Source organism: Xenopus laevis, chromosome 4L (assembly GCF_017654675.1).
Source record: "Xenopus laevis strain J_2021 chromosome 4L, Xenopus_laevis_v10.1, whole genome shotgun sequence".
NCBI classification, from domain to species: Eukaryota; Metazoa; Chordata; class Amphibia; order Anura; family Pipidae; genus Xenopus; species Xenopus laevis.
This window is the reverse complement of record NC_054377.1, coordinates 61061142-61087945: the sequence shown is the minus strand read 5'-3', so window position 1 is coordinate 61087945 and position 26804 is coordinate 61061142. Positions and strand designations below refer to the sequence as shown.

The window sequence follows — 26804 nt, the reverse complement described above, 5'->3', positions numbered from 1 at the left end:
GTGTTTAATGGAGGTGAGCAGCAGGTGAGAGGGGGTGTGGAAACTCACTGCTGTGTTAAACTGAAACGTTTGGTTTTCATGGGTGGCTACTCCCTGTGGAGTTGGAGAAAGTTCCTTTCTAAAAGACTAGGGAGTTCACTCCCGGCAGACTGGACACTGCAAGTTTTCATGGCAAGTACATGGCTCTTTTGTTGGGACTTATTTTGTTGCTGAACTGAAGCTGTTTTGATTTTTATGCCACTGCTTGTCTGTGAGAGATTTATTTGAACTGAAGAAAATAAAGTAAATGTTTCCCTTAACGTGGAGTGGCCTGCATGTTTGGTGAAAAAACCCCGCTGTGATCCCCCAAACATCACAATATATATATATATATATATACTCGCAATTTGGAATAAAGCATTCCCAGGTTGGAGCACTGTGATGTGTGAAAAATAAAATCACTTGATTTACTAAGGAAAGTGCTGGCCTGGGAATGCTTTATTCCAAATTGCGAGTATATGATTGATATTTGGCCGTGCACCCCTGCAATTGCTTTGTTGGAGTGCGGATACTGAAGATATAATATATATATATATATATATATATATATATATATATATATATATATATAAACCAGTATTCAGTAAAACTAAGTGCTGTGTTTCTCAAATGTTTTTCTTCCTCCCAATCATATATCAGTCCCTGCCCCGATTGAGCTTACAATCTACAAACACATTCAAACACACTATGGTCATATTTATCAATATAATTAGCCCAAATATTCAACCTAACAGGCAAGTTGTGCTGCAGCTAGAAAATTCTTGTTCAGTAGAATGCTTTCAAAGTACTTTGATGGGCCGACTGGTTTACATTTCAACTTCCCAGGCACTGCATGTGATGCCACTTGCCAGGATGAATACTTCAGGAGGAACCTAAATTCAGGGAATGATAAGCAGGCCATGCAATGGCTGTGACCCTTGATGTTATGCCTTTGTTAAAACGCCATTAACTACATACGTATATATATTACATTCACATTGATACTAAAAAGCTGTGTGGTAGATAATGAACATGGTATATCCAAAGCTCCTGCAAGGATCACATCCATATATATGATATACACTGAGGTTTAATAAAATATCAACACTGCCTTAAAATCGTATTAGTCTTGGAACTAAAGCAGAAGTAGTACTAATTCATTCTTAAAATATCTCAGGCACAGAAAAGGTTAAGGCAATAGATCTCTATAAAGAAAGTGACTTTCTGATCAAACAGAGAATAAAAAAGTAACAATCAATAAACATATGAGAAGGCTTTGCATGGTGGTTTTGTATCTGCAGAATGGAAAAATCGATACATTATCCCTGCTCAGATGAAACCCGGAGATAATGTAACTTTTGTAATGGGTCCTCTCAACTATTATTGTCGCCATAACGGCATATGCAGTTGATTTTGTTATTTGTACAGCGATTAGTTAAATGCATTAATGTCTAATTAAGCCCAGGCAGAGTTCAGCAAAGTGATATTAATTGCAGTGCCCCCATATTGACGGAGTATCACTTTATTTCCTTCATAATTCTGTGTTAGGCAATTACCTCAGTAACATCAGGTACCATAACATTTAGAACATAGTGTTCTACAGTAAATGGAAGTGTAGTCACGTGCCTTTCAATATAAGGCTCAAACTGTTTAGAAAAAAGAGTGTATAGACTCTAGGGGAACATTTACTAAGGGTCGAATATCGAGGGTTAATTAACCCTCGATATTCGACCCTCGAAGTAAAATCCTCCGACTTCAAATATCGAAGTCAAAGGATTTACCGTAAATACTTTGATCGATCGATCGAAGGAAAAATCATTCGATCGAAGAATTTTAATCCATCGATCGAAGGATTTTCCTTCAACCAGAAAAAGCTTAGAAAACTTATAGGCTTACATTGTAGCTCGGTATGTTTAAAGTGGCGAAGTAGGTAGTCAAAGTTTTTTTTAAAGAGACGGTAATTCGACTATCGATTGGTCGAACGATTTTTAGTTCGAATCGTTCGATTCGAAGTCGTAGTAGAAGGTCGAAGTAGCCTATTCGATGGTCGAAGTACCCAAAAAAAAACTTCGAAATTCGAAGTTTTTTTACTTCGAATCCTTCACTTGAGCTTAGTAAATGTGCCCCATAATGTATAAGACCATTCTGTATCTCTCACTGATGAGGGACAGATTCAGGGCTTTTATTTTAAAGAGCTTATTCTACAAAAGTCATAACATTGGTACAAGGCAACGTCAGTAAACAGATATCTAGTTTTTTTGCAGGGAAGAGGGGTATGTATTTAATATTATAATAAAAACCAGGCCCAATTACTTTTGTGGTTTTGTGGATCAGTGCTGGTATGTATAGGGTGAATATCAGCTTTTGTTTCTAACAACTAAACTTTGCTAAGCAATGTTCTTAGGCTTATGTTACACAGGGAGATTAGTAGTTCCTACTTGTAGCTGGATAGAAATAGTGTTCACTGGGCAGAATAAGTTACTTGTAGCAACTATTCTCCATATGCAATGTAAGCCTAACTGTACTTTTCATAGAGATTACTGCAAGATACCATAATTAATGGGGTGGTCAAGTCATTTCCAAAATTAGCTTGGGATGGCAATAGGATTCTGGTATTAATGGGGCTTTTAGGGATTATTGACCCTAATGCAAAAGTGAAAGTCAAATAATTGACCAGGACCTTTTTCTCACCTACTTAAAACTGGGAAATAATTACAACCTTTCCTCGTTCAGGCGTCATTAACATATATGTATGTTGTTGTCTCTCTACCTTTATGCAACGTAAAATGAATATCTGCATTCCTTATATAGTTACAGCATCAGGAATGATTCCAAGAAATGCCTGTCCATCCAAGAGCATTCTGGGAAGATCCAGCTTCTTCATTCTTTGGACAGAGAAGTCTTTGAAGACACATACACTGTGCAGGTCTTGGTGCAGGAAAAAGGTGTGTCCTTGTCTTGAAATGTGGCCAAGCAAATATAAGTATCAATGTAATATAGCAGTAACTTGGCCATTCTTGCGACATTTGGAGTCCATATAGCATCTAACATATTCACTAATTATTAAGCAATGTTTAAATTGAACATGATATTCTTATTATACTGAATATCAAACAAGAAAGCTGCCTTTAGGGCAAAAGCATATTGTTCTTATAAGACATGGCATAGCATGCAAAAATATTTATTTATTTTCCTGAGTTAATGTCATAGAGCAGTGCTCTCTAGCTTCTGTGTAACCGAAGGCCGGACTTTTGCTCACCCAAGTTATGGAGGGCCAATAATGGAAGTCAGTGTTGACCACTCCTTGTTTTTAAACCTCACCCACTTTAAACCACACCCATGTTACCAGACGAAATTTTAAGACCAAAAAAACCAAATGGTCATTGCTCACTGCATGGATATAACTCATCACTCATATGTGAAAAATGTAAGTTATATTAAAACGTACCCTTAAATCCATATGCCTCACTCTCCCCTGTGGATAATACAGCACCCACAGCACTTGATTAGGGGCTCCCTAACAACAATTTCAAAATGTTTACAAACCCCATAACAAACCCTACCAGGCTCAGTAGTGTAGGGCAGGCAGAGTATGGCACACACCGGGAGCAAAGGGCAGGCAGAGTATGGTACACACAAGGAGTATAGGGCCATCAGAGTCTGGGTCTCAGGTTTGACCAGTACAGGGCTTTAGGGCTGTGAACAATGTAAGGGGGATAACAAGTGCAAACAATGCAGGAGTTTACAATCTGAGTTTGAGGTGTAAACAATACAGAGGCCAGTTAATCTCAGTACTGATACCTTTTAAAGCTTTCTCCATCTAATGCTCTTTCCTGCTTTTTCATTTTGAAATTGTATCTCTGGGGTACATTAAGGCAAACAACGAAGTACACTATGGGGGTTATTTATCAAGGTCCAAATTTATCTCCATATCGGCTGCTACAAACTCCGATCTAAGCCGCTCGGGGTTTTTAACGCTTATTTATTATTACATTTTCCAGAAAATTACCTTTGCGGGAAAAGCTCAGATTTTCACGATTTTTCCATGAATTTTCCCCCGAAAACTCAGAATTTTTCGGGAGTTTTCACCCGAAAGCTCAGAAAACATAGTGAATTTGCCAGAAACCCCCAACACAACAAAAAATCAATGGGACTGTTCCCATTGACTTTTATGCAACCTCGACAGGTTTGAGATGCCGTGTTTTTATATTCGGGCTTTTTAGCCCTCTGGGTTTAATAAATTCTGAAAAATTCGTGATTTTTTTAAAAGCCTATTATACCACAAAAAATCTAAAAACTTTTGGATTTCGGGGAATTTAGGGTATTCGGAGCTTAGTAAATAAACCCCTATGTATTGTTCCTGAATGTATCTATAGAAAACAAATGCACCCTAACGCTAGGGGAAAAGTGCAACTGTCTGGCTATACTAAACCTAAATAAAGTTACTCAAAATGTTAATATCGATGTAAAGTGTACTCCAATTTTCTCAGTTTAGGCAATTCTCCAAATTAACCCCAAAGAAAGATGTTTCTACATCCAGAGCCAAATACCAAAAGTGCAGAAGAACAAAAGCTACAGAATAGGGCTTTATTTTCCAGTAAGACCTTTAGGTTCAAAGTCACGAGGAGCTAAGGACCTAACATTACTGAGCTCAATTCTTCACGGGTCACAACCCATTTCCTGATGTGTCAAATTCACTCATAGCTCAATTTACAATATTAAGCCTGTGTCCTGCCATTTTTAAAAACCTCTCATTTTGAGATGTTTCCTGTGATACTTAAAAATGGTAGACTGGTTTCCTTATTAGCCCATTCTTTTTATTGCCCAGGGAATGCTCACGTATAGGTACATAAAGGGAAGCACTACTGAAACAAGGCCTCCTTGAATAAAAGCAGGCTAAAAATATCTTAAGGTATCAGCACTTTACTCTACAGCACAGTATTCAAAGATATGGGTATATTATTCCACTCAGCATTATTTTTAGTATTCTTTCCAGTCATCAGTCTGACTCATTTTGCTACATGAGTTTCATACTCAAATGTGTGATCTTAGACTGCCCCTGTATGCGGCCCATGCCATAAATCTGAAATAATTTAGTATGGATCATCCAGCTGACAGTGACTTACTGATGTCATCCAGACTGTGTTTGAAAATGAATGAACATCTCTTACTGTAAACAACTGTAATAGTCACCCCTCCACACAATCATCAGATTGATGCTGCTTTCAATAATTACAAATAACTTTAAAACCACTGCATATGTTTAATGCATATATATATTAGAAAGTTGCTTAGAATTATGTTTGCTTTCATTTGGTAAAATTGTAGGTCCTTCAAAATTCATGTGTTGCTTTCTGTTGCACGTCAAGTGGGTTTACACAAAGAGGGATGTCTGATGTCTTCGATTTACATGGAGAGCCCTGTGCAGCTACACACCCATCCCAAACCTGGGCCCTGGGTAGATTTACTAGATGTTTCTGGGTCCCATGCAATACTCTCATTTGGGTCCCCTATCTCACATGCTTTGTGGATGGTGAACATTTTTGCACACATGCACTGAAAATATTAAAATATAATTCATACTGTACTCAGCCAGGACCTCCACCAAGCTGTCTAGCATCACTAGGCCTGCATCTCTATTTAACCTTTCATTTACTCACCATATAACCTCAGGTTGCAAAAACAGAGTTAAAGTACTATTTTATAGAGCAAGGTTCAAGCTGCCCTTTAAGGTTGAACCTTTGGCAAGATCCCCTTTAGATCATAGCAAGGTTAAATATAATATACAGTATATATAGTGAATAAAGTACCCCCTCTTGTAAAATATAAGGATATTATAAGTTACCGAGGAGTTTCATGACCATATAAAAACACGAGGCCGAAGGTAGAGTGTTTTTATACAGGTCATGGAACTCCGAGGTAACTTATAATATCCTCATATTTTACAACTGGGGGTACTTTATTTTAGTGAGTCATGTGACAGAAATTACATCACTACTCACCGTTTATAAGGATATAATTTACAAGATATTCACGGCTTTTGTGTATTATATATATATATATATATATATATATATATATATATATATATATATATATATATATATATATATATATATATATATATATATATATATATATATATATATATATATATATATATATATATATATACACACAGTAGAACCCCCATTTTACTATTGTCAGGACCGGAATAAAGTGGTGTAAAATCAGGGAAAATGTAAAATCAGGGAAATTTATAATGCATAATATTTAGATGGGATCACAAACAAAATGTAAAATGAGGGAAAACTTAAGGGATGTAAAATCGAGGGTTTACTGTAATTGCTGTATCAACCAGTTAGCCATAGGTACAAAAATATATACCTCTGAATCTCACTCAGTTTAACCTGGCATTCTCCCCAAATTTCATATGAATTGCGCTAAAGGCTGAGCCACAGTGCAGCCCCCCAGAAGGGTCAGACCACAGGTTGTGCGACTTGAATAAACTTGATGTTCTCTTTCATAAGGCGTAAGTAGACAGGCAGGTCCAAATACTTGAACAGATACATTATGTAAAGGGTTGTTCAATAGTCAAGGGTCCTGATGACTGACAAAAAAATAACTAAGAAAAATAACTAAGAAAAAGTACTAAAAATAAACAGCCATGGGGAGGCACATTTGTCAAAGGTTGAATTCATGTGAATTTAACTCTAATAAATTTGAATATTCGAAATTAGATTGGGGGGGGTTATTTAATAAAAAAATCTAATATCTAAAACTCAAACGAATATTACCAACCTGAAAAATCGACTCGAATTCTACTAAACTCAAATTGATTTTTTTCTCCAAAAAAAAACTTGAATGTCAGGAAGGTTAGTAACATCTTCAAATTGGTCACTGGACCTCTCCCATTGACTTATACATGAACTCGGCAGGTTTTAGGTGGTGAAGAGTCGAATTCATGGTTTGATAAATTAGAATTCAAATTAAAATTCGAATCGAGTTTGGATTATTCACAATTTGAATTTGAAAATTCTGACCATAAAAAAAATGTAAATTTTCAATTCGACCGTTAATAAATCTGCCCCTTAGTGTCACGTGTGTAACAGTCAATAAAAAACAACTGGGGAAAGCTATCTTCCCTAAAAACAAATCTTTGTTGAATGTAAAAGTACTTTTATTTATGCTAAAATCTATACCTACCTTTCATATAGAGTTCATATGATCCTGGTGCTTAAATACTATTATAGGTTTTTGATCCAGGGTATGGCTAACACGATGGACTTCAGAAGGAGACGAGTACTTAAAATGAATTTATTTCCCATCAGAATCATATTTGCCTAAGCATGTCACCAGTATTTTTTCTCAGCTAGACCCACATCTTTTTAAGCCAGTTTTTAGTGAAGGCAAACCAGCTGCAATCATGCTTGATTTTTATATTGTTTGTTACTGAATTAAACCCAATGAAGATTGCGCCACATGACAGAAAGAACAATATTACTAAGAACAAAGCACTGAAGGCAATTTGGCTTATGTCTAATCAGAAGCCTTTTCATATTTTTAAATAATTCTTCCAGTTTTAGGTTGGAAATAGCTGGTGAGAATTGTAGTTTAGACAGATGTCTATTAGAAACATACTCCACACCTCCCCTGGAAATGCACTGAAGACTAATAAAGATTTGTAATAATAATGGATGGGACACTAATGGGAGCTTCAAGCTCAGCATGGATGCCTTTCTTTCTCAAGGTTACTTCTCAGTGAAAGAAACATGTTTCATAAAGAACTAGCCGGGTGCTCTATTCTCTCAGACTACGTGCTTTATGAATCGGGGGGTCATTTCTCATTTGGAAGAGGTGAAGGAGTGACGCAGGATACAGGCTGACTAAGCCACAGCAGCTTCTATTTAAAGAATATAAATTCAATAAGATGTTATTTTTGGTAATAATTACTTAGCAGCAAATATCCACAACATGGCAATTTTGGATCAGTCAGAGAAAGTCTGCATTGATTTAAAGATAGATTAGGGGAAATGTAATACAGAAATGTTTGATCCAGGTCCACTGAGAGGGCTACTAGATTTTATCAACTGAAGAAGGGCAAAATGTAGGAATAACTTTGCAATTTGCATGGAAATTTGCATTAGTAAATTAGCCCAATTGACATGTTCAATTAAAGCCAATAAAAACTGCGAAAAGGAAAGATGTTTCTAAGCAGTGACCAGTAAGCTGCACTTACCACCCCCATTTATCAATAAAAAAGAGAAGGTAAAGAAAACTTCAGAATGGGACCCTTGAATCATTATTGGCACACACATTGTCCTAACAACAAACTAAATGATTTACTAGCCATTAAAATACCAATGTTGGGACCCATATTAGCGCCTCTGTACTCCTGCCTGTTCACCAAATCTCTAATTCATGGCTCCACCACTTTATATCACAGCTGCACCCCCTACTTGTCCCCGACTCCTACCCCTTGCATAACCGCCCAGTATTCACCTGGACAAAAGGTGGTATCCGGGGAAACTGTTATGGAGCCCTGTCTACTAACCTAAAACTACTGATTAGCATGGATAATATACCGATCTTCTGCAGTTAAAACTGTCATAGCAAGTGGTTTCCTTGCCAGAATGTTTAAAACTTTTGTGGAGAATTTCAAATGACTAATCCTTCCATTCTGGTCAGTACTGTTTCACAGACATCAACTCTCCCGTATTTAGGGTCAACTGGGCTAGCAGGACACCAGGAAAAAACCTGGTGAGTTCTGGCCCTCATGGGCCACACTAACCCATACCCGCTCCCATTGTGCTGTCCTCCCCATGACCCGATCATGTGGCAAAAATGAGAGGGAGGTTACGGCATCAGGTGGACCTCATAGCTGGGGCGGGGGGGGGGGGGCCCGGGGGCAGCAGTCCGACACTGCCTGTATTTGTCTGAAGTCTCTTGAATACATTCCTTTTAGTATATGCTTGCAGGTTTCCAATAAACATATGATCTTTAAGGCCAAGACACCTTAGTTGAAACAGCAAACTTTTATGTAAAAATTCTTAACCTGACCAGTTTATCTAAATAAACAAGATCCTACAGTGCTTTTATTATCGTAATCACCTTTCCATGGACTTACTTTAGTTCCATTTTGCCCTTTGTGAAACATATAACCTTTTGAGCACTAAAATTACCCTGGCTTTCCTCCAGTCTCTTGGTAGCCTGCCAGATAAGAAGTCTGAGAAGCTTAAAAATATTTTCTAAATAGCAGAAATGCAGAGCATTCAAGGTTTTCCTAAACCAGCTTTTTTGGGTTTAAAGGGATTCTGTCACGATTTTTATGGTGTCATTTTTATTTCTACTTTACGGTTTACACTGCAAATAATTCACTCTACAATATAAAATTTCATTCCTGAACCAGCAAGTGTATTTTTTTGAATTTACTGTATAATATTGGTATGTAGGCGCCTTTTCAGGTCATTTTGTGTGCTTTCAGAAAGACAAATACAAGATTCCTCTGCACTCAACCCATTATCAATATATTTAAGACAGAGACATTTTGTGCATACTGCTACTGAAAAATGCCTTACCCTTTAAACAAAACAGGGATTGTTTGTCCATATATTGCAATATATTTAAGCTGGCCAACTACGTCAAAGTCATCCCATATCTGGCCAGTCCTACGCTTAATTTTCATCTGATTCATTAAGAATTCTATGGTTTAATTATACATTTTATAAAAGGGACGAATACGTTTTACCTGCAACTTACTAGCTGCTTTCAAAGTAAAACTCCCAAACTTGGCTGCCCTTTTATTAGACACCAGTGGGATCACCTGACTATAGTTGGAGAGGGTGGGAGCTACAACATGGAGCTGGTCACTGCTCTTGTAGAACTATAACAAACAAGGGAAAGTTGTGCTCACCACTAGTTTTTAAAATCATTAGGCGGGGGTGCAATGAGGCTGTGACCACAAAATACATATAGACAAATACAAGATTCCTCTCAACTTTCCCTTGTTTGCTTTCAGAAAGAGCCAGCACTTAAGGATGGAAGTGTTTTCTGGCAGGCTGTTGTTTCTCCTTCTCAATGTAATTGAATGTGTCGCAGTGGGACCTGGATTTTTACTATTGAGTGCTGTTCTTAGATCTACCAGGCAGCTGTTATCTTGTGTCAGGGAGCGGTTATCTGGTTACCTTCCCATTGTTCTGCTGAAGGGCTGCTAGGAGGGAAAGGGAGGGAGGTTATATCAGTCCAACTTGCAGTACAGCAGTAAAGAGTGACTGAAGTTTATAAGAGCACAAGTCACATGATTTTGGGCAGCTGGGAAACTGACAATATGGCTAGCCCCATGTCAGATTTCAAAATTAAATATAAAAAAAATCTGCTCTTTTGAGAAACGGATTTCAGTGCAGAATTCTGCTGGAGAAGCACTATTAACTGATGAGTTTTGAAAAAACATGTTTTCCCATGACAGTATCCTTTTAATATACACACTGTTTTAAAGGGCCAGTAATACCATTAACTTAATTGCCATTATATACTCTACCTTAGTCCTGTTGTGGTAACAACTGTGTGTTTGCTTCAGAACCTCTAAAATTGTTTTAATAAATAAATGATAAAGTCCTGTGTATTGCACCTTGCCCACAACGGCATGCTGTTCATCAAAACAAGCTGAACTGTTGCATTGCGGCTAGGCATACATTGAAAGGACTGGAGCTTGGCACATATTGCAAGGACATGTAGAGGTGCATTTACCTTTATGAACATTTTAACCCTTGCACTTGCGTTCATAATTGAGCCTTAATTACTATCAGCTCATGTACAATGTTTTTGCTGCAGTGCAGGAAACACAAATGAATCACACTGTTACTCATCCCCATGGTTAAGCCTCTGATATTAAAGATAATTTAGATAATCACAGAGGAGTTTAAATGCAGATCATTGTACAATTAATCTCTCCAGGCTGCCGCCTACTAGCAAGAGCTTTCGGTTTTTGTGCCCAGGAACATCTGTCTGACAAACCAGAGGGCCTTAAGATGGTCTCTCGCCTCACTGAAAAGAATATTTTCATTGCAGCAATTAGTCAGTCTGTGATTACACACAATGTACAGCTTAAACTATTACCTCAATAGGGATGACTGTCTTCAGGCCTGAATGACACATAACTAGTTGAGTCCTCAGAGGTGTGCAAGCATAAACTGCATTTTTTTTAATTATTGGGCAAAGTACATATGATTATAGTTTTTTTGTTTTTATTCAACATATCTCTATTTTACCAATGCTCTAGGAACCTTTAAATAAACAGTATAACGATATCCTTAAAATCTTACAGATATTACTATATAAAACATACTTTTCAGCCTATTATTTTTATATATGTTTGGTGTTTGTTATTTCTCCCAAGTCACTGTTTGAGGAGAAGAAGGTAGTAATAATAACTGACAGTACACAAATAAGCCCACTGAAAATTAACTGTTCCTTATGTCAAAGCCTAACAACAAGTTTTGCATATACAAAGCTCATTATCTTAATTTAAACCAGTTATAGGAGAGAGACAGGATGGTAGTTCAGGCAAAAGAACAAAACAATTTTTCATTGGTACTTTACAATATCAAGACAAATAGAAAAATATGTTATTAAATTAAATTAATAGGCAGAATACATTTTCAAGTCCTATGTATTATGCTCATGTTCAGCAAAGGTGAGAATAGGTGTCTATATATTTATACGCCTTTTATTCTTTTTATTCATGTAAATGTTTACTAATGCCTATTCCTAGGAGACCGCGGTCTATCAGCTACAGCTGATGTTGTCATTCACATCCTGGATGTCAACGACAATATCCCAATTTTGGTGGGAGACTATTCTGAAGAATATTTCTGCACTCCAAGGAGAGACAATCAGAGAATCATCATCAGGGCATTTGACCTGGACTCAGTTGAAAACAGTGCCCCGTTTACCTTCACACTTTCAAATGAGCCGACGATTAAGTCACGATGGAGAATAACAGCACTTAATGGTATGTATAGGTTTGGAGATATAGTTTAATGAATGAATGAGTTATTGAATAAATGAAATAAATAAATCAAAAAGGATTTTGTTGCTATTATATCTTCCAAGTGGAAAATTGTGTGCTCTCTCTATCCTGCAGTTAGAAAATGAGTATTGGAACTGCTTAGCCTGAATTAAAATTTGTAGGGTGAAACTGGATAGGCAGCCCTGCTTCAGTACTTTACTAATTCTATGCAATACATACAGATACTCAATCTTTGCATTTTTGAGTAGTTATGTTGGCAATGGCATAACTTAAATTTACTCCATGCTGCTACATAATCAATTAATACCCTCTTCAACATCCTCAGCCATGGAGATGATCATTGCACAAGAATATGCCTGACCCTTTGCAACAACCACTGGGTATAATGTTGCTAGTATAATACTCTTGCCACCAAAATATACTTTAATAACAGGCACATTATCTCCTCCAGGTTTAGTAACCCATAGCAGCCTGCCTGTAGACGCTTGCTTTTTAAACTGCAGACAAGATTTAGAACCTAAGCTGGACATTGTCTGCTGTGAGAAAATGTCTTGCTGTGCTTTTTTTTTCTGTTGAACTGCATCTTCCAATCCAATACCTGAGTTGGCTGCATATTAAATATTCACCTATAACAATATTGTCCAATCTTTTACAAATATGTAGAATATGAATAATAGAAACCTGTGTATCAGTAGTGAAATACTGTGTATTTACAATTTAGGGACACATGCCTATTTATCAATGGGGATTAGTTACCTGGAGCCTAGGGTGCATTACGTTCTAATCATCATAACTGATAGTGGAACACCCCCACAAAGTCAGCACGTGCACCTCCCTGGTAAGTGAATTTTCTATACTGATGGATATACAGTATATATACTTGTTAGATAATATAGGTATGGGATCTGTTATCCAGAGACTCATTATCTAGAAAGCTTTGAATTACTGGAAGGTCATCTCTTCTCTCTGTTTTAAGAAAATAATTCAAATTTTTAAAAATGATTTCCTTTTTCTCTGTAATAATAAAACAGTACCTTTACTTGATCCCAACTAAGATATAATTAATCCTTTATGGAGACAAAACAATTCTGCTGGCTTTAACTAATGTTTAAATGATTTTTTAGTAGACTTAAGCTATGGGGATCCAAATTACAGAAAGACCCCTTATCTGGAAAACACCAGGTCCCAAGCATGCTGAATAACAGGTCTCATACCTGTAATTGCTTATTCAAATATTGTCTTGGTGCTTCAAATGTACTGCAGTTCCTCTAGGAATAACACTATTATATACATCTTCTTAATAACTTAAAAAAGCATATTGGCCATTTTATATGTATTTAAGGCACACAGGACAATACAGGGAATGTGGAGGGCAGTGGCGTAACTACCAGGGGAGCGATTGCACCTGGGCCTGCAACCCCTTGGGGCCCACCAGAGCCACGGTTACTGTGGGCAGGGGGGAAATTTTACATAGAAGCAGGCCTTTCACCTTTGTTTCCCTCCAATGACATTAAAAATGGGTTGCAGTGACAACTTTAATTTTGTTAATAAATTGCATATGCGTAAAACATGGGAAAATATGATTATGCAATACCACTGGCTTTAATATACACTGTTAAATGCTATAATTTCCAAAGTGACTGCAGAAATAATATTTTATTACCAAAGTACTATTTTCTACAGCACGGCAGTATTCTTTTTCTGTATGGCATCATACAGACAGTATAATTGTCTTACTTATCTCTCAGAACCGGAGGAGTGAAGAAAACATGTAGAGCAGTGGTCCCCAACCAGTAGCTCGTGAGCAACATGTTGCTCTCCAACCCCTTGGATGTTGCTCCCAGTGGCCTCAAAGCAGGAGCTTATTTTTGAATTCCAGGCTTGGAGAAAGTTTTGGTTGCATAAAAACCAGGTACACTGTCAAACAAAGCCTCAATGTAGGTTGACAATCCACATAAGGGCTACTAAGTGGCCAATCACAGCACTTATTTGGCACCCCAAGAACATTTTTCATGCTAGTGTTGCTCCCCAACTCCTTTTACTTCTGAATGTTGCTCACGGGTTAAAAAGGTTGGGGATCCCTGATGTAGAGTAATATATTTTTATACACGTGATATAAACCAATAGCAATTCTCACTTTCCAGTGAACAATGCAAGCTTTTTCCCCAGAGAAAAAATATTTACTTTGGCAATGACTTTCACCAATGACTGAATCATTCATTCTACTATAAGTGTATTGTGAGTGCTGGCATACATGTCCTAGTAAAAAAAATATTAGTTTATTTTTTTAGAAGAGTAATAGCGTGTGCTTGACACAGATATTGTGCAAACTGTGTCATATCTATACAGACATGAAGAACGTATTTTAGTTGTTACAACTGCAGAAATTAATTGTCTCTACATGGTTATGGAAAGCAGTGGAGACATTGTGAAACTAACTCTAAATCCAAGTGCATTGCTCACACGACTCCAAACAGAACAACATCCTTCCCCTGTAAACAGTAGTGTTACCGATATATATTATAAATTCTTCAAAGACCACCCTTTAGAACTAGGCCTGTCTGCCCTTTTCACAGAAGCTACTTCTTGTCAGAGCCTACCAGCTCTTGTAAGGTTGGATGCAGGACCAAGGAGGGAGCTGTATGCAGAAAGTCAAGTTTGTGGTATCCAAAGGGTTAAAGTAAGTTCATAGTCGTATCCAGGCAAAAAGGTCAGGGCAGGCAGAGAGAAGTGTAGTCAGGAACAAAGCTATAGGTTAGGAACCGATAAATCAAGCACGGAAAGTTATAAGGAGCACCCAAGAGCTTAAAAAGAAAGACCTACAGTATATTCAGGTTACAGGTTACTTTGAATTTTGTAAAATTACATCACACACCATCCGTAATATGGAATGGAGCACTCCTGACAGTACCCCCAAGGGGGCCACTGGAGCACTATGACCAAGCTTCTGAGGAAATTGTCTGTAGAATTCCCAAACCAATTGAGGAGCGTGGACATTGTAGTTCTTTAGCCAGGAACGTTCCCAAGGGCCAAAGTCTTTCCATTTGATAAGGTACTGTAATGAGCCTCTGGAAAATCTTGAGTCCAGGAACTTTTCGACTTCATATTCCTGTTGGCCATCAACAATGACAGGAGCAGGAGGAGAATGTCTGGAAGAGAAACGGATAGAAGTAACAGGTTTAACAGGAGAAATCTGCATCTCAGGAGGAAGTTGAAGTCGAACCGCTGCAGGATTGATAGTTCAAGAATTGTGAAAGGGCCAATAAATTCGGGGCCAATTTTGCGGTTAATATTTTCAGTGGAAAGCCGTACCTTGTTCTCCACAATGTATAGAGGAGGGAATTTCGGTCAGCATAGCCCTTATTTTCCAAGGAACTCTTCTCCAAATTTGCTTTAGTGGAGCTTTGAATTTCAGACATATGAGCCATCTGGTCATTCTCTGCTGGAACATCTGATTGAACAAAATCTTGGGGGAAAACTTGAGGATGACTGGCATGACCTCCCAGTCGAGGTATGGGAAGCATTATTGTGAGCAGGTCTGGCCCAGTTGTCCTGTCAGAGGGAAACATGACATCTTAGGAATTGCTCAAGGACTTGGTTAACTCGTTTTGTGGCTCTGTTGGACTGAGGGTGAGAGGCAGAGGAAAACTGAAGGGAGATGCCAAGAGTCTTATACAAGGAACAACAAAACTTGTATACAAATTGGGAGCCTCTACCAGACACAATCTCTGCTGGAAATCCATGCAGGTGAAACATTTATTGGATGAAAAGTTGTGAAAGTTCTACTGCTGAGGGAAGTTTCAGAAGAGTCTGAAACTTCTGAAAAGTCTGCCATCTTACTAAAATGATCAATGACTAGAGGTAGTACCTTTAAGTAGATGACGCCACTTTTCTAGAGCTAACTTGATAGCAAGTAACTCCCGATTTCCAATGTCGTAATTTTGCTCAGATGAGGAGAATTTATTCAAAAAATAAGCACATGGGTTTAACTTCCAATCTGAGGTTTACCTCTGAGAAAAGATGTCTCCTGATCCAAGGTCAGAAGTGTCAACCTCAATGACAAAAGGTTGAAGAGGGTCAAGGTGTCTAAGAACTGGAGTGGATGAGAAAGATTCTTTTAACGACTTAAAGGCTTCCAGGGCTTGCATGGGGCCAATTGTTAAGTTTTGAACCTTTGCGGATGAGAAGAGAATCTTTGAATGTCTATAATAGTTGGCAAAGCCAATAAATGAGCGTATGGCCTTGGTGCTGGTAGGAAGAAGCCAATCTTGGATTGCAAAGACCTTGACAGTGTCCATTTCAAACTCTGCCATGGCAGAAGGTTTGCCAGTGACTGGAGAGGCTGAAGGCAACCGCGAGAGGAGTGCATCAAGAAGTCTCCATGCAAGTTGCCATGCGTGCTGTTACTCAAAGAGAACGCTATTCTTTCCTGCTTACTGTTCCCCATAAGAAACTACTGACGCCCATAACCGGCGCCTAAGAGAAACTACCCGCAGCTGATGCAGACCCCTGTGATTGCCGCTTGGAGGAGCGCTGCCAGTGGGGATGCAGACGCTTCGCAAGATAGACGGAGAGTGAGATGCGGTGCGTGATGTTTGCGATCTGAGGCAGTTTACAACAGCATCCATACGGCACGGTCACTATTGGGTGAAGTTCACTGCAGTACTCAAGACGCGGTAACGTATACCGGCACCAGCCATTGCGCTATTCCACTAAAAATAGTTACAAGCGCTGCACTCTTATACAAATTCCAATACAAATTCCAGCAGCACTCCGGTAAGGTGAAAAAATTTTATTTGTGCAAATGAAGCAACGTTTCGGGCATAACCAGCCCTTTATCATAAAAAGGGCTGGTTATGCCCGAAACGTTGCTTCATTTGCACAAATAAAATTTTTTCACCTTACCGGAGTGCTGCTGGAATTTGTATTGGAATTTGTACTGGACCTGGGCAGACAGAGTGGCAGCTGGCACCCGACGCTTCAAAAAGCGGTGAGATTGATTGTGTAGCACTACACTCTAAGCGCTGCACTCTTAGATCTATGGTGGGCTTCCGAAGTTAATACAGGAAATCCATTCAGCAACAGTATCCATTGCCACACATTGTTGCGATTTGACTGTTTCTTTAATTAACTGGCAGCAAGGCGATAAAAGCGTTACATTCTAGCCACATTGTGGCAAAAGGAAGGACTAAATCAAGTTAACCGTTCTCTCAGTAATTTTCTTAACAGATCACTTGGAAAATTTGATGAATTCTTTTTTTTTGGCACATTTACTAACCAATTAATCAAGGAATTAACATGTTAATAACTACTGATTTACAATAAATGAAACCAATATGAACTGATCACGAACTTTAACAATATTGACTAACAGTCATAATAACTTAATCTGACATGAACTAATTCACATTACTAATATTTTTTTAAAGTTTCAGATTTATGTACTTCATTAATATATGTTTTTTGCATATGTGTAAATTAAAGATAATTAATCTGTATTGTTTTATGTGGTTCTAATTTTGAATCAGGTGCCTTGAGAATAATTATAACACTATATAATTAATTATAGACAAAATACCGAGTGCAGACCTGGAGATAATTTTCAACATTTATTAAACACCCAAAGAGTTTTCCTCAGTAGGGTCCATTGCCCAAATATACTGTCAGGGCCTAGTGGCTCTTGTAAGGTTGGAGTCGGACCAAGGAAGAAGCTATATGCAGAAAGTCCAATCGCAGTATCCAAAGAGTTAAAGAAATTTTGGAAAAAAAGGTCAACTGGTTACTGGCATTCTTTTTTGCATTGAATTGCAGAACTGAATTAGGATATAAACTTATCTATAGTAATAAGTCAAATCATGTGGACTTGCTGTATTTTTTCTCTTGAAGATGGTTCCCTAGTCATCCAGCTGGCTTTCTCAGTTCAGAATGCTTGGTACAAAGATCTCTGTGGAGTTAAATACCCTGGAATCTTGCTCCAATCAGCATAGTATGTTTAGTATATCCAGCATGGGGTCAGAGACCTCCTGGAAGTAAAGTGTTGATTGAATTAACATGATTGGAGCTAATTCAGCCAAGGAGAGATGCTTCTTTTCAAATTTTATCCTATGAATCCTAAATCCTAAAACTAGCGTATTTACCTGCACTCCCCTGCGTTCCGTTTTTCTGCGTTCAGCCGCAGGATAGCGCAGGAATAGACGCATTACATTTTTTCAAATGGGGCTGTACATAGGCGCGTGTAGGCGCCGAACGCAGGTTGAGACGCAACATGCTGCATTTTTCCTGCTTTCTGCGCCTACACGCGCCTGTGTGAGTACAGCCCCATTGGAAAAAATGTTTTTCCCATTGGAAAAAGTGTTTATCTTTATATAAAAGGGCAGCCAAGTTTGGGAGTTTTACTTTGAAAGCAGCTAGTAAGTTGCAGGTAAAACGTATTCGTCACTTTTATAAAATGTATAATTAAACCATAGAATTGGCAGGCAGATAGGTAGTTAAAAAAAAAAAAAAAAAAAAGGTTGAACTCGATGGACATGTGTCTTTTTTCAACTTTACTTACTATGTTACTATGTTACTATGTAATTCTTAATGAATCAGATGAAAATTGAGCATAGGACTGGCCAGATATGGGATGACTTTGACGTAGTTGGCCAGCTTAAATATATTGCAATATATGGACAAACAATCCCTGTTTTGTTTAAAGGGTAAGGCATTTTTCAGTAGCAGTATGCACAAAATGTCTCTGTCTTAAATATATTGATAATGGGTTGAGTGCAGAGGAATCTTGTATTTGTCTATATGTATTTTGTGGTCACACCCTCATTGCACTCCCGCCTAATGATTTTAAAAACTAGTGGTGAGCACAACTTTCCCTTGTTTATATATATATATATATATATATATATATATATATATATATATATATATATATATATATATATATATATATATATATATAGCAAAAAAAACGCACTCACAGGACTTTTTAAAGGTGCAAAATCCAAAAATGATGTTTATTTCAACGTTTCGGCTATTCACTTAAGCCGTCATCAGGAAGCACCTAGGCATTAACGCTTGTTTTGAGTGCACCAGTATTTGGACTGTATATATAAATATATATATCAGCATGTGGTATGCTGAATGAGAAGGTAGAAACATGATATAATCATATTTAACACACAACTGAGGTTTTTGCACAAGTAAAAAAAAAGCAATAGCACCTATGATTGGAAAAGCAAATACATATAATAGTTTTTGGCATTTGATATCTATCTTGTGGTTGGGCAGTATGATTGGCAAAGCTCTCTAACCAAATATAGGTGTCACGTCTGGTATCCCAAACCCAGAACAAACGCAAAGGCTCCGGTCACGGCTCACACTTCTGCCTATAACAACTGCCTTTCTCGTCTGAAGGAGGCCTTCACTACTCAGATGCCGGCCGGTCTTATAGTGAGAGAACCAAGGCAAGGTTTTGGGCAAGCAAGGGAACCAGAATGTGTGTCAGGAAGGATGGGGAAAGAGTGAGCGTTGTTGTGGAACAGGCCAGGATCAAGATGAATTAAAGGGTGTAGTACAAAGTCAGGAACCAGAAGCATAGTCAAAGACACAGGCCGGGGTCAAACCAATTAGTAAACGCAATACAAAGTCAGGATCCAGCAGCGAATCAGCAAAGGTCAGGGACAGGCAAGGGTCAAGAACAGGAAACAAGACAATAGGCACACCCAGGAAATATCTCACAATAGACCTATGTTGGGCAATAAAAAATCGGACAAGGCACCGTTGAATTTTAAATTTTGTGCCAAGCGCAATGACTTCAGACACGGCACGCCAAATAAAAGAACACCCGCGTCTGTACTCACGTGCCAAAACAAGGAGAGTGGCAGGCATTCCTGTTGCCCCATTAAACCACCAGGTATGGTAAAACTGAGCATGTATGGCAAGTTTAAGCTTAGCGTTTTAAACCCCATATGTAATAAAAGGAACTAACTTTGCCCAGGAGCAGTAAGCCATAGCAATCAATAAGCTGTTTGCTTTTAAATAGGTGACCAGTGCTACCTGCTGATTGGTTGCTATGGATTACTGCTCCTTCGCAAATTTAGTGCCATTTATTACATAATCCCTCAAGTATTTTGAAAAGCAACGGTGGATTTATCTGTAACATTGAATTAGAATATTATGTATCCAGAATCTTATGTTGAAAAAGAATTATACTAAGGCATTGTTACAACCATGTCAAATAGTTTTTGTGGCAGAACATTTTTATAAGTGTTTTCTATTTGGGCAATCACTTTAGTGTTGTATAATCAAGCAAAAGAATTGTGTTCCTACAGAAAAGTTGGAGCCCTGCAGATATGAAAACAATAGCACCACTTACTTGCCTAAATCCATCTCCCAAGAAGAAAAAAAAATTGTTTCCAGTTGTAGACTTTATACAATTCCTTCTATGTACAAAAGCAGTTCTGCACAAAGTGGAACATTTTAATATGGCCAGAAAGTCATTAGGCTGTACAAAGGCCAAGCATAATTGAAAAAACAAAGTGGTTAACATCAGCACTTTGCTTTTCAGTATAATACAGACCACGCTTAATTTCCAGTAATTCCTTGACATTTTGGATCACACAACACAAATGGATTGTAATCCTTGCAAGGAACTAAGTTAAACAATAACAAAATAATCATGTTTTTGACATTTACACTAATCTGCTGGCAGCCCTATGAGGCCTAATAATGTCTTAACCTTTCACAAACTAAAGGCTTATCTCTGTTACTACCTGAACCTCTTGTGACTGACCTGTGATAAAAGCTTTTTGATTTTTAACACTGCAAAACATTTCATTACTGTTGTTGTCATTCTATCGATTAATGCCATGTGTTACTGCCCAGGGGAAAATGGGCCCAGTGCTGGTGAATAAACCTGAGTGTGCCTCTCTGTAAGAGCTGAACTACATGGTCAGCACTATTGGATTGACAATATTGAGCCAACAGGCTGCCCATCATGAAATGCATTGGTATAACTATGATATATGTGTGCTAAAGTGACTAAAAGATATCAGCCATTTGGGAGTACACAAAGCTGTATTTCCCACTGACTGTTCCAGATGAAGAGGAAGGTGCAGGCTTGTGATCACCACTGATGACGGCAGTAACACATTGTTGTGAGGCATCTCTTGTGATGTCATATCAGCTTTGTGCAAACCATTGCTAGTTTGGTTTTCCTTGTGTGTTATATCGATAGACTGGGATAGCATTTCATAAAAATGTGATTTTGTGCAGGGTTGCACCAGCAGAGGAACTCTGTCCCTCAGACCAACATGATATTAACATGATATTAACTTCAGCGCTCTTCTCTAAGGAGACCACATGCTTCACAGTCACTATACACAAGACACTATACTTCTCTCTCCAGGCTCCATCCCATTGTGTAAAGCTTTACTAATAATTAATCTAATTAAAGGCAACACGACTTTAGCACTTCTCATCTGACCCGTAACTGTACTTATCCCTCGAGACAGTGTATATATTTTGCTTTTTCATGGGCACCCTTGCCCAAACTACAGACCGGGGAATCGGGGATAACTTCTGCCTCAGACACTAATTTTACTCTAATGTCACAAAAAAAGAAAATTATCGCTTATAAAAATATACCAATACCTTTTTGTGGAACAGCACCTAAAGCAAACGGAGTAAAACAAATTTTACTCTGATGGACTCTCTAGGAGTGCCGTTGGCTTGTATACAGTTCTACAGTTGCACCTCATCATGCACATTTGTGTCAAGCAGTTGTGCATAATGTACTTTTACTAGTATAGCAACATACAGTAATTATCCCACAATCTTACATATTAGAGATATTTTCAGTGGTACTCAACAGAAAGGCAGCATGAAGCAAGACTAGGCCTTCTCTATCATTGGTCACATTAAAATCTCAGATTACTGTACTAAAATGTTTCTTAACCTTTTTTTGCAGTAGGACTAACTGTCTACACAGCATTTCATTTATGTTATAAATTTGTTATTCTTTTATGTTGCCAGTGACTGTGTGCCGGTGCAGCACCAGGGGGTTTTGCAAGATAGATGTGGAAAAGATGGAAAACATGCCAACAATGTCATCTGCTCTCGGCATCTTGCTGGGAACTTTAGGAGCCATAGGTAAGAACCAATTACCCCACATATGTATAAATATTAATTGCAAGCTATAGAGCGATGGAAGTTGCAAAAATATGTGTTACTTTGTATCAAAGTCCTATTTTTAATACTTTTTCTAGCTGTGCTAGGTCTATCAAAGCCAACAATTATGTTTTGCAGTTATTTTTATTAGTTTATTCCTTTGCTAGTACAAGTATGGGATCTGTTAGCTAAAAAGCTCCAGACCTGGGGTCTTCCAGATAAGACGTCCTTCCATAATTTGGATCTTCATACCTTAAGTCTACTAGAAAATCATTAAGTAAACCCAATAAGATCATTTTGCCTCCAATAAAGATTAATTATATCTAAGTTGGGATCAAGTACAAGATACTGTTAATATTACAGAGAAAAAGGAATATATTTAAAAAAAATGGGAACTATTTGGTTAAAATGGACTTTATATGGGAGATGGTCTTCCTGTCTTCTGGAACTTTCTGCGTAACAGGTTTCCGGATAATGGATCCTATACCAGTTAGATATTAAGGTTAAGATAGTGCCGTTAAAGGGGATCTGTCACCCACACATTAAAAAGCTGTATAATAAAAGTTTGCAAATTAAACATGAAAACAAAATTATCTATACCTGTTATAAGTGTATTTAAAAATCTGAGAATCATATATTGTCTGTCCCTGCTCTATGTCTCAGGCATAGGAAAACATGTTTTTTTTTCTTTTTCAGTGGGGGTTGCTGCAGTGCCATGTATACTTAAGTCATTAACTATTAACATACACCATTAACAAACTATAATAATAAACTAGATCTGGACCCAAAACTAATCAAAATAATAAATAAACTAAATGAGCACTGGCGTAACTAGATGTTACTGGGCCCCACAGCAAATTCATTTTAGGGCCCCCAACATAATTGGCCTTTTTTACCAATAGATTTGTTGAAATGGCTCATTATGTAGGGCCTAATGGGCCCCTATACCTCCTGGGCCTCCCTGCAGCAGCTTCCTTGTAAATTAGGTTTTGGATAAATCAAACACCCATAAAAAATGGTTGGCCATCCTACTAGGCTAATTCACTACCTATAGTACACTAGTATTACAGTATATGAGGTTAAGATGCCGAGGATGTGTTTTTAAAATATAAATTATTTTAATAAACTGGCCACACACTTTTTAATTGTGGTTCATTAAACTGGTTTTTGCTTTTGAAGTCCAACACCTCGTTTAGGGTTTTTTTTTTATCATTTTGGGTCCAGACCTAGTCCATTATTACAATTATCTTTGAACTTGCTGCACAGTTGTGAAGTTGTTCACAAACATTGATGCAAGATGTCACAGATAGTTAATGTAATAACCACTTGTGTTTTTCTAGTTTTTTTCTTAGTTATTATCTTCGTACACATGTCACTTGGAAGCCCCAGCAAGAAGTCTAGAAAATCTGATGCTGTTTAATGTCCATTGCTTGAAGAGAAAGAAGAGTGTAAAATCTGTAAAGCAATTTGACCAATACCGACTTGGCTGTCAGGAACAAAGCATCAAGTGTTTATGTGCTCATATTGTGCATCATATAGGCTCCATTGTTTGATATTTCCAAAACAGGGATCTCAGCTCAAAAAGATTCCAATAGTTCTTATTTAGCCAGTAGGCTGCAATTTGAACATCTTACCTAAACCAATCTCAGTTGATCTATAAGCCTTATTGTTTGCATGATAGTTTCTATTAAAATGACCATGCCACATCCAGCTATCAATATGCAGTTAGAAAATGACAAAATGTTAAGCTGCTTCCTTTTAAAGCTTTCAACAAATACATTTTTGGTCCTTTGTTTCCTACCCTTTGTAAAATGATAACTACTATAAAGTTTCATTGTGATTTCCTTGCATGACGACCAGATTATTTCAAGGCGGTTGCTCACCTTTAAATTAACTTTTAGTGTAAAGTAGAGAGTGGTATTCTGAGACCATTTTGCAATTTTGAGTTATTTGGCTTTTTTTTTTTTTTAGCTCTTCAGTTTGAGCAATCTGGTTGCTAGGGTCCAAATTATCCTAGCAACCATGCACTGATTTGAATAAGAGACTGGAATATGAATAGGAGAGGGCATAAATAGAAAGATGAGAAATAAAAATTAGCAATAACAATACATTTGTAAACCTTACAGAGCATTTGTTTTTTTAGATGGGGTAAGTGACCCCCCATCTGAAAGCTGGAAAGGGTCAGAATAAAAAGGAAAATAATTCAAAAACTATAAAAAAAGGAAAAATGACGGTCAATTTAAAGGCTTCTTAGAATTATCCTACAATATACTAAAAGTTAACTTAAAGGTGAACCACCCCTTTAATAATTGTAATTTGGAATGAAAAAGGCATAATGATTTTATTTTCTAAGGCAGTGGTTCACAGACTGTTTGTCTAGCCCCTCTAGTGGCTGTAGGGCCCAGCTTGAAGGCCAGTTAAGCTAAAATATGGGTAAAATGTGTTTTAGCTCATCTAGAAACAGTGTCGGACTGGCCCACAGGAATACCAGGAAAAGTCCCGGTGGGCCAAGGTGTCAGTGGGCCCTCATGCTGCTAGACATTTGGCCTATTTCATGGTGATTCCCTATTTCTATGAGAACAAATTGACTAAATAGATGGAATAATAGATTTAAGTATGTAATGAAAAGGATAATGGATGAGTGAGGAAAGGAAGGATAATAGTACTAAGAGTGGGCCCCTGGTCTAAGATTAATTGGTGGGCCCCTAGTCAAAGGTTTTTCAGTGGGCCCCTGGTGTCCCCATTTCATTCTGTATTCATTAGAAAATACCTCAATGGAATAGCTGTAAAAATAAGGAAGAGGGGATCTAGTAGATTATTCTGCAAATTTCCTTTCAATACACAACATGTTTCAGGCTACCAGATTCTATCACCTCTATATACTTAGTTAACAAATGCAACAAATGCCTTAATTTCTATCATATATTTTCTCAATCCATAAATGTCCCATCCTATCCTATATAAAATCTTCATGCAGCACCCAGTGAACCTATTATTGACATCATAATTGTTAGTAAGCACCAAAGACCATATCTAAGCAATTATTAGCACACACACACAGTGAATGACTTTGAAGTGTTAAGACATGCCCATAAAATATGGCCATCGGTACTGATTAAGCGTGAAGATTCATATTCCTTGTAAACATTGCTCTGTAAAGAATGTAATAAAAGTCATTAATGGAAACATATGTGAAGTGTAAATTTTTTCCTTTGTGTGTGTTTAATATAAGCTTTTAAACCTGAAGTGCCTTATCCGTGTGTGGTGCATTTTATAGTTTGTACCAGGGTGCAGTTTATAGAATAAAACTTAATAATAATAAGAATAATATATCACCTTCTACTTCTAGTAGTCTTAAAGGGATTATGTCAAGGGAAAACATGTTAATAGCATTACAGAAGAATGCTGCATTGGAATCTGTTTTTCAAAAGCGCAAAAACAGATTTTTTTTAATTTCATTTTGAAATCTGACATGGGGATAGACATGTTGTTAGTTTGCCCAATGCCCTTAGTCATGTGCTCTGCTAAACATCATCCCTCTTTACTGATGCACTGAAAGTCGGAGTGATATCACCCATCTGCATCCTCCCCCTTCCCCAGCAGCCCATCAGCAGAACAATGGGAAGGTAACTGTTATGTTTTGGGTAGCCGAGGATGAGTAGAGTATAACAGTGCTTTATTAGCAGAGAGTCGTGCAGCCATTACACAACAGTAAGCTTTCACTTTCACTTTTAAATTACCAGGAAGTATGCACAGTATAAGTATGAGCACAGTGACATCTACAGGCCATTTGCATGAACACCACAGTAGCCAGATAACAACTCCCTGACACCAACATTGATAAAAATACTCCCACCTAGATATGAGAAAAGCTAACCCAAGTCACAACTCCTTCAGTTACTTTGAGTAGGAAAAACAATAACTTATATGAAAGCAATTCCACTGTGAAGTGCTGGCTCTTTCTAAAAGCACATGACTAGGCAAAATGACCTGATTGCTGCCTATACACCAATATTACAATGAAAAACAAATACATTTAATGGTTCAAGAATAACATTTAAAATGGTAGAATGAATTACATGCAATGTATACAGAGTCATTTAGTAATAAAAACTATTCCATATAAAATCTTTAATGAAACTACATAGGTGCAAAAATGTGAATGTTTTTTCCTATTTATGCCACTTTTACCTATAAAATAATGGTAGTGACACTTATCTTTATATGCAGATGCTGGGTACATACATATGTTTGTATTGTGCCATTTACATTTCTCTAGTTTGTGAATAAATATAATAGGCTGGAGCCAGTAGCAGTGAATTGTTTTTCAGGAAACTGTTATTAATTAAGCACTCGGATGGGTATAAATGGATTACTATGTAAAATTCTGCTAATAGCCTTTTTCCGACAATGTAAAATTATGCAGTAAAATTGCTAAATTGGCCATGGGAAAACTCATAATCAGTTAATATGTAGCCCACCAAGTGATCAGATAAACCACAGGACAATTCATTTATTTTCCACTCTTCTTTCAAGTTAATTTCCATTTCTAAGATGTTCCATTTTTTGGAAAGTGTTTTGCTTTGTTGAAATATTT

The 26804-nt window shown here is 37.5% G+C and overlaps 1 protein-coding gene across 1 annotated transcript in view; it reads left to right on the top strand.

The window, feature by feature from the left end:
• cdh16.L (cadherin 16 L homeolog) overlaps positions 1-23697 on the top strand; it is a 74817-nt gene extending 51120 nt beyond the window's left edge. Inside the window, exons 14-18 of the mRNA XM_018258004.2 lie at positions 2830-2963; positions 11789-12028; positions 12768-12884; positions 22073-22189; positions 23548-23697. Of these exons, the coding sequence (XP_018113493.1) occupies positions 2830-2963; positions 11789-12028; positions 12768-12884; positions 22073-22189; positions 23548-23627 (688 nt within the window). The 3' untranslated portion in view covers positions 23628-23697. The remainder of the gene's footprint in view (positions 1-2829; positions 2964-11788; positions 12029-12767; positions 12885-22072; positions 22190-23547) is intronic.
• The last annotated feature ends 3107 nt before the right edge of the window (positions 23698-26804 follow it).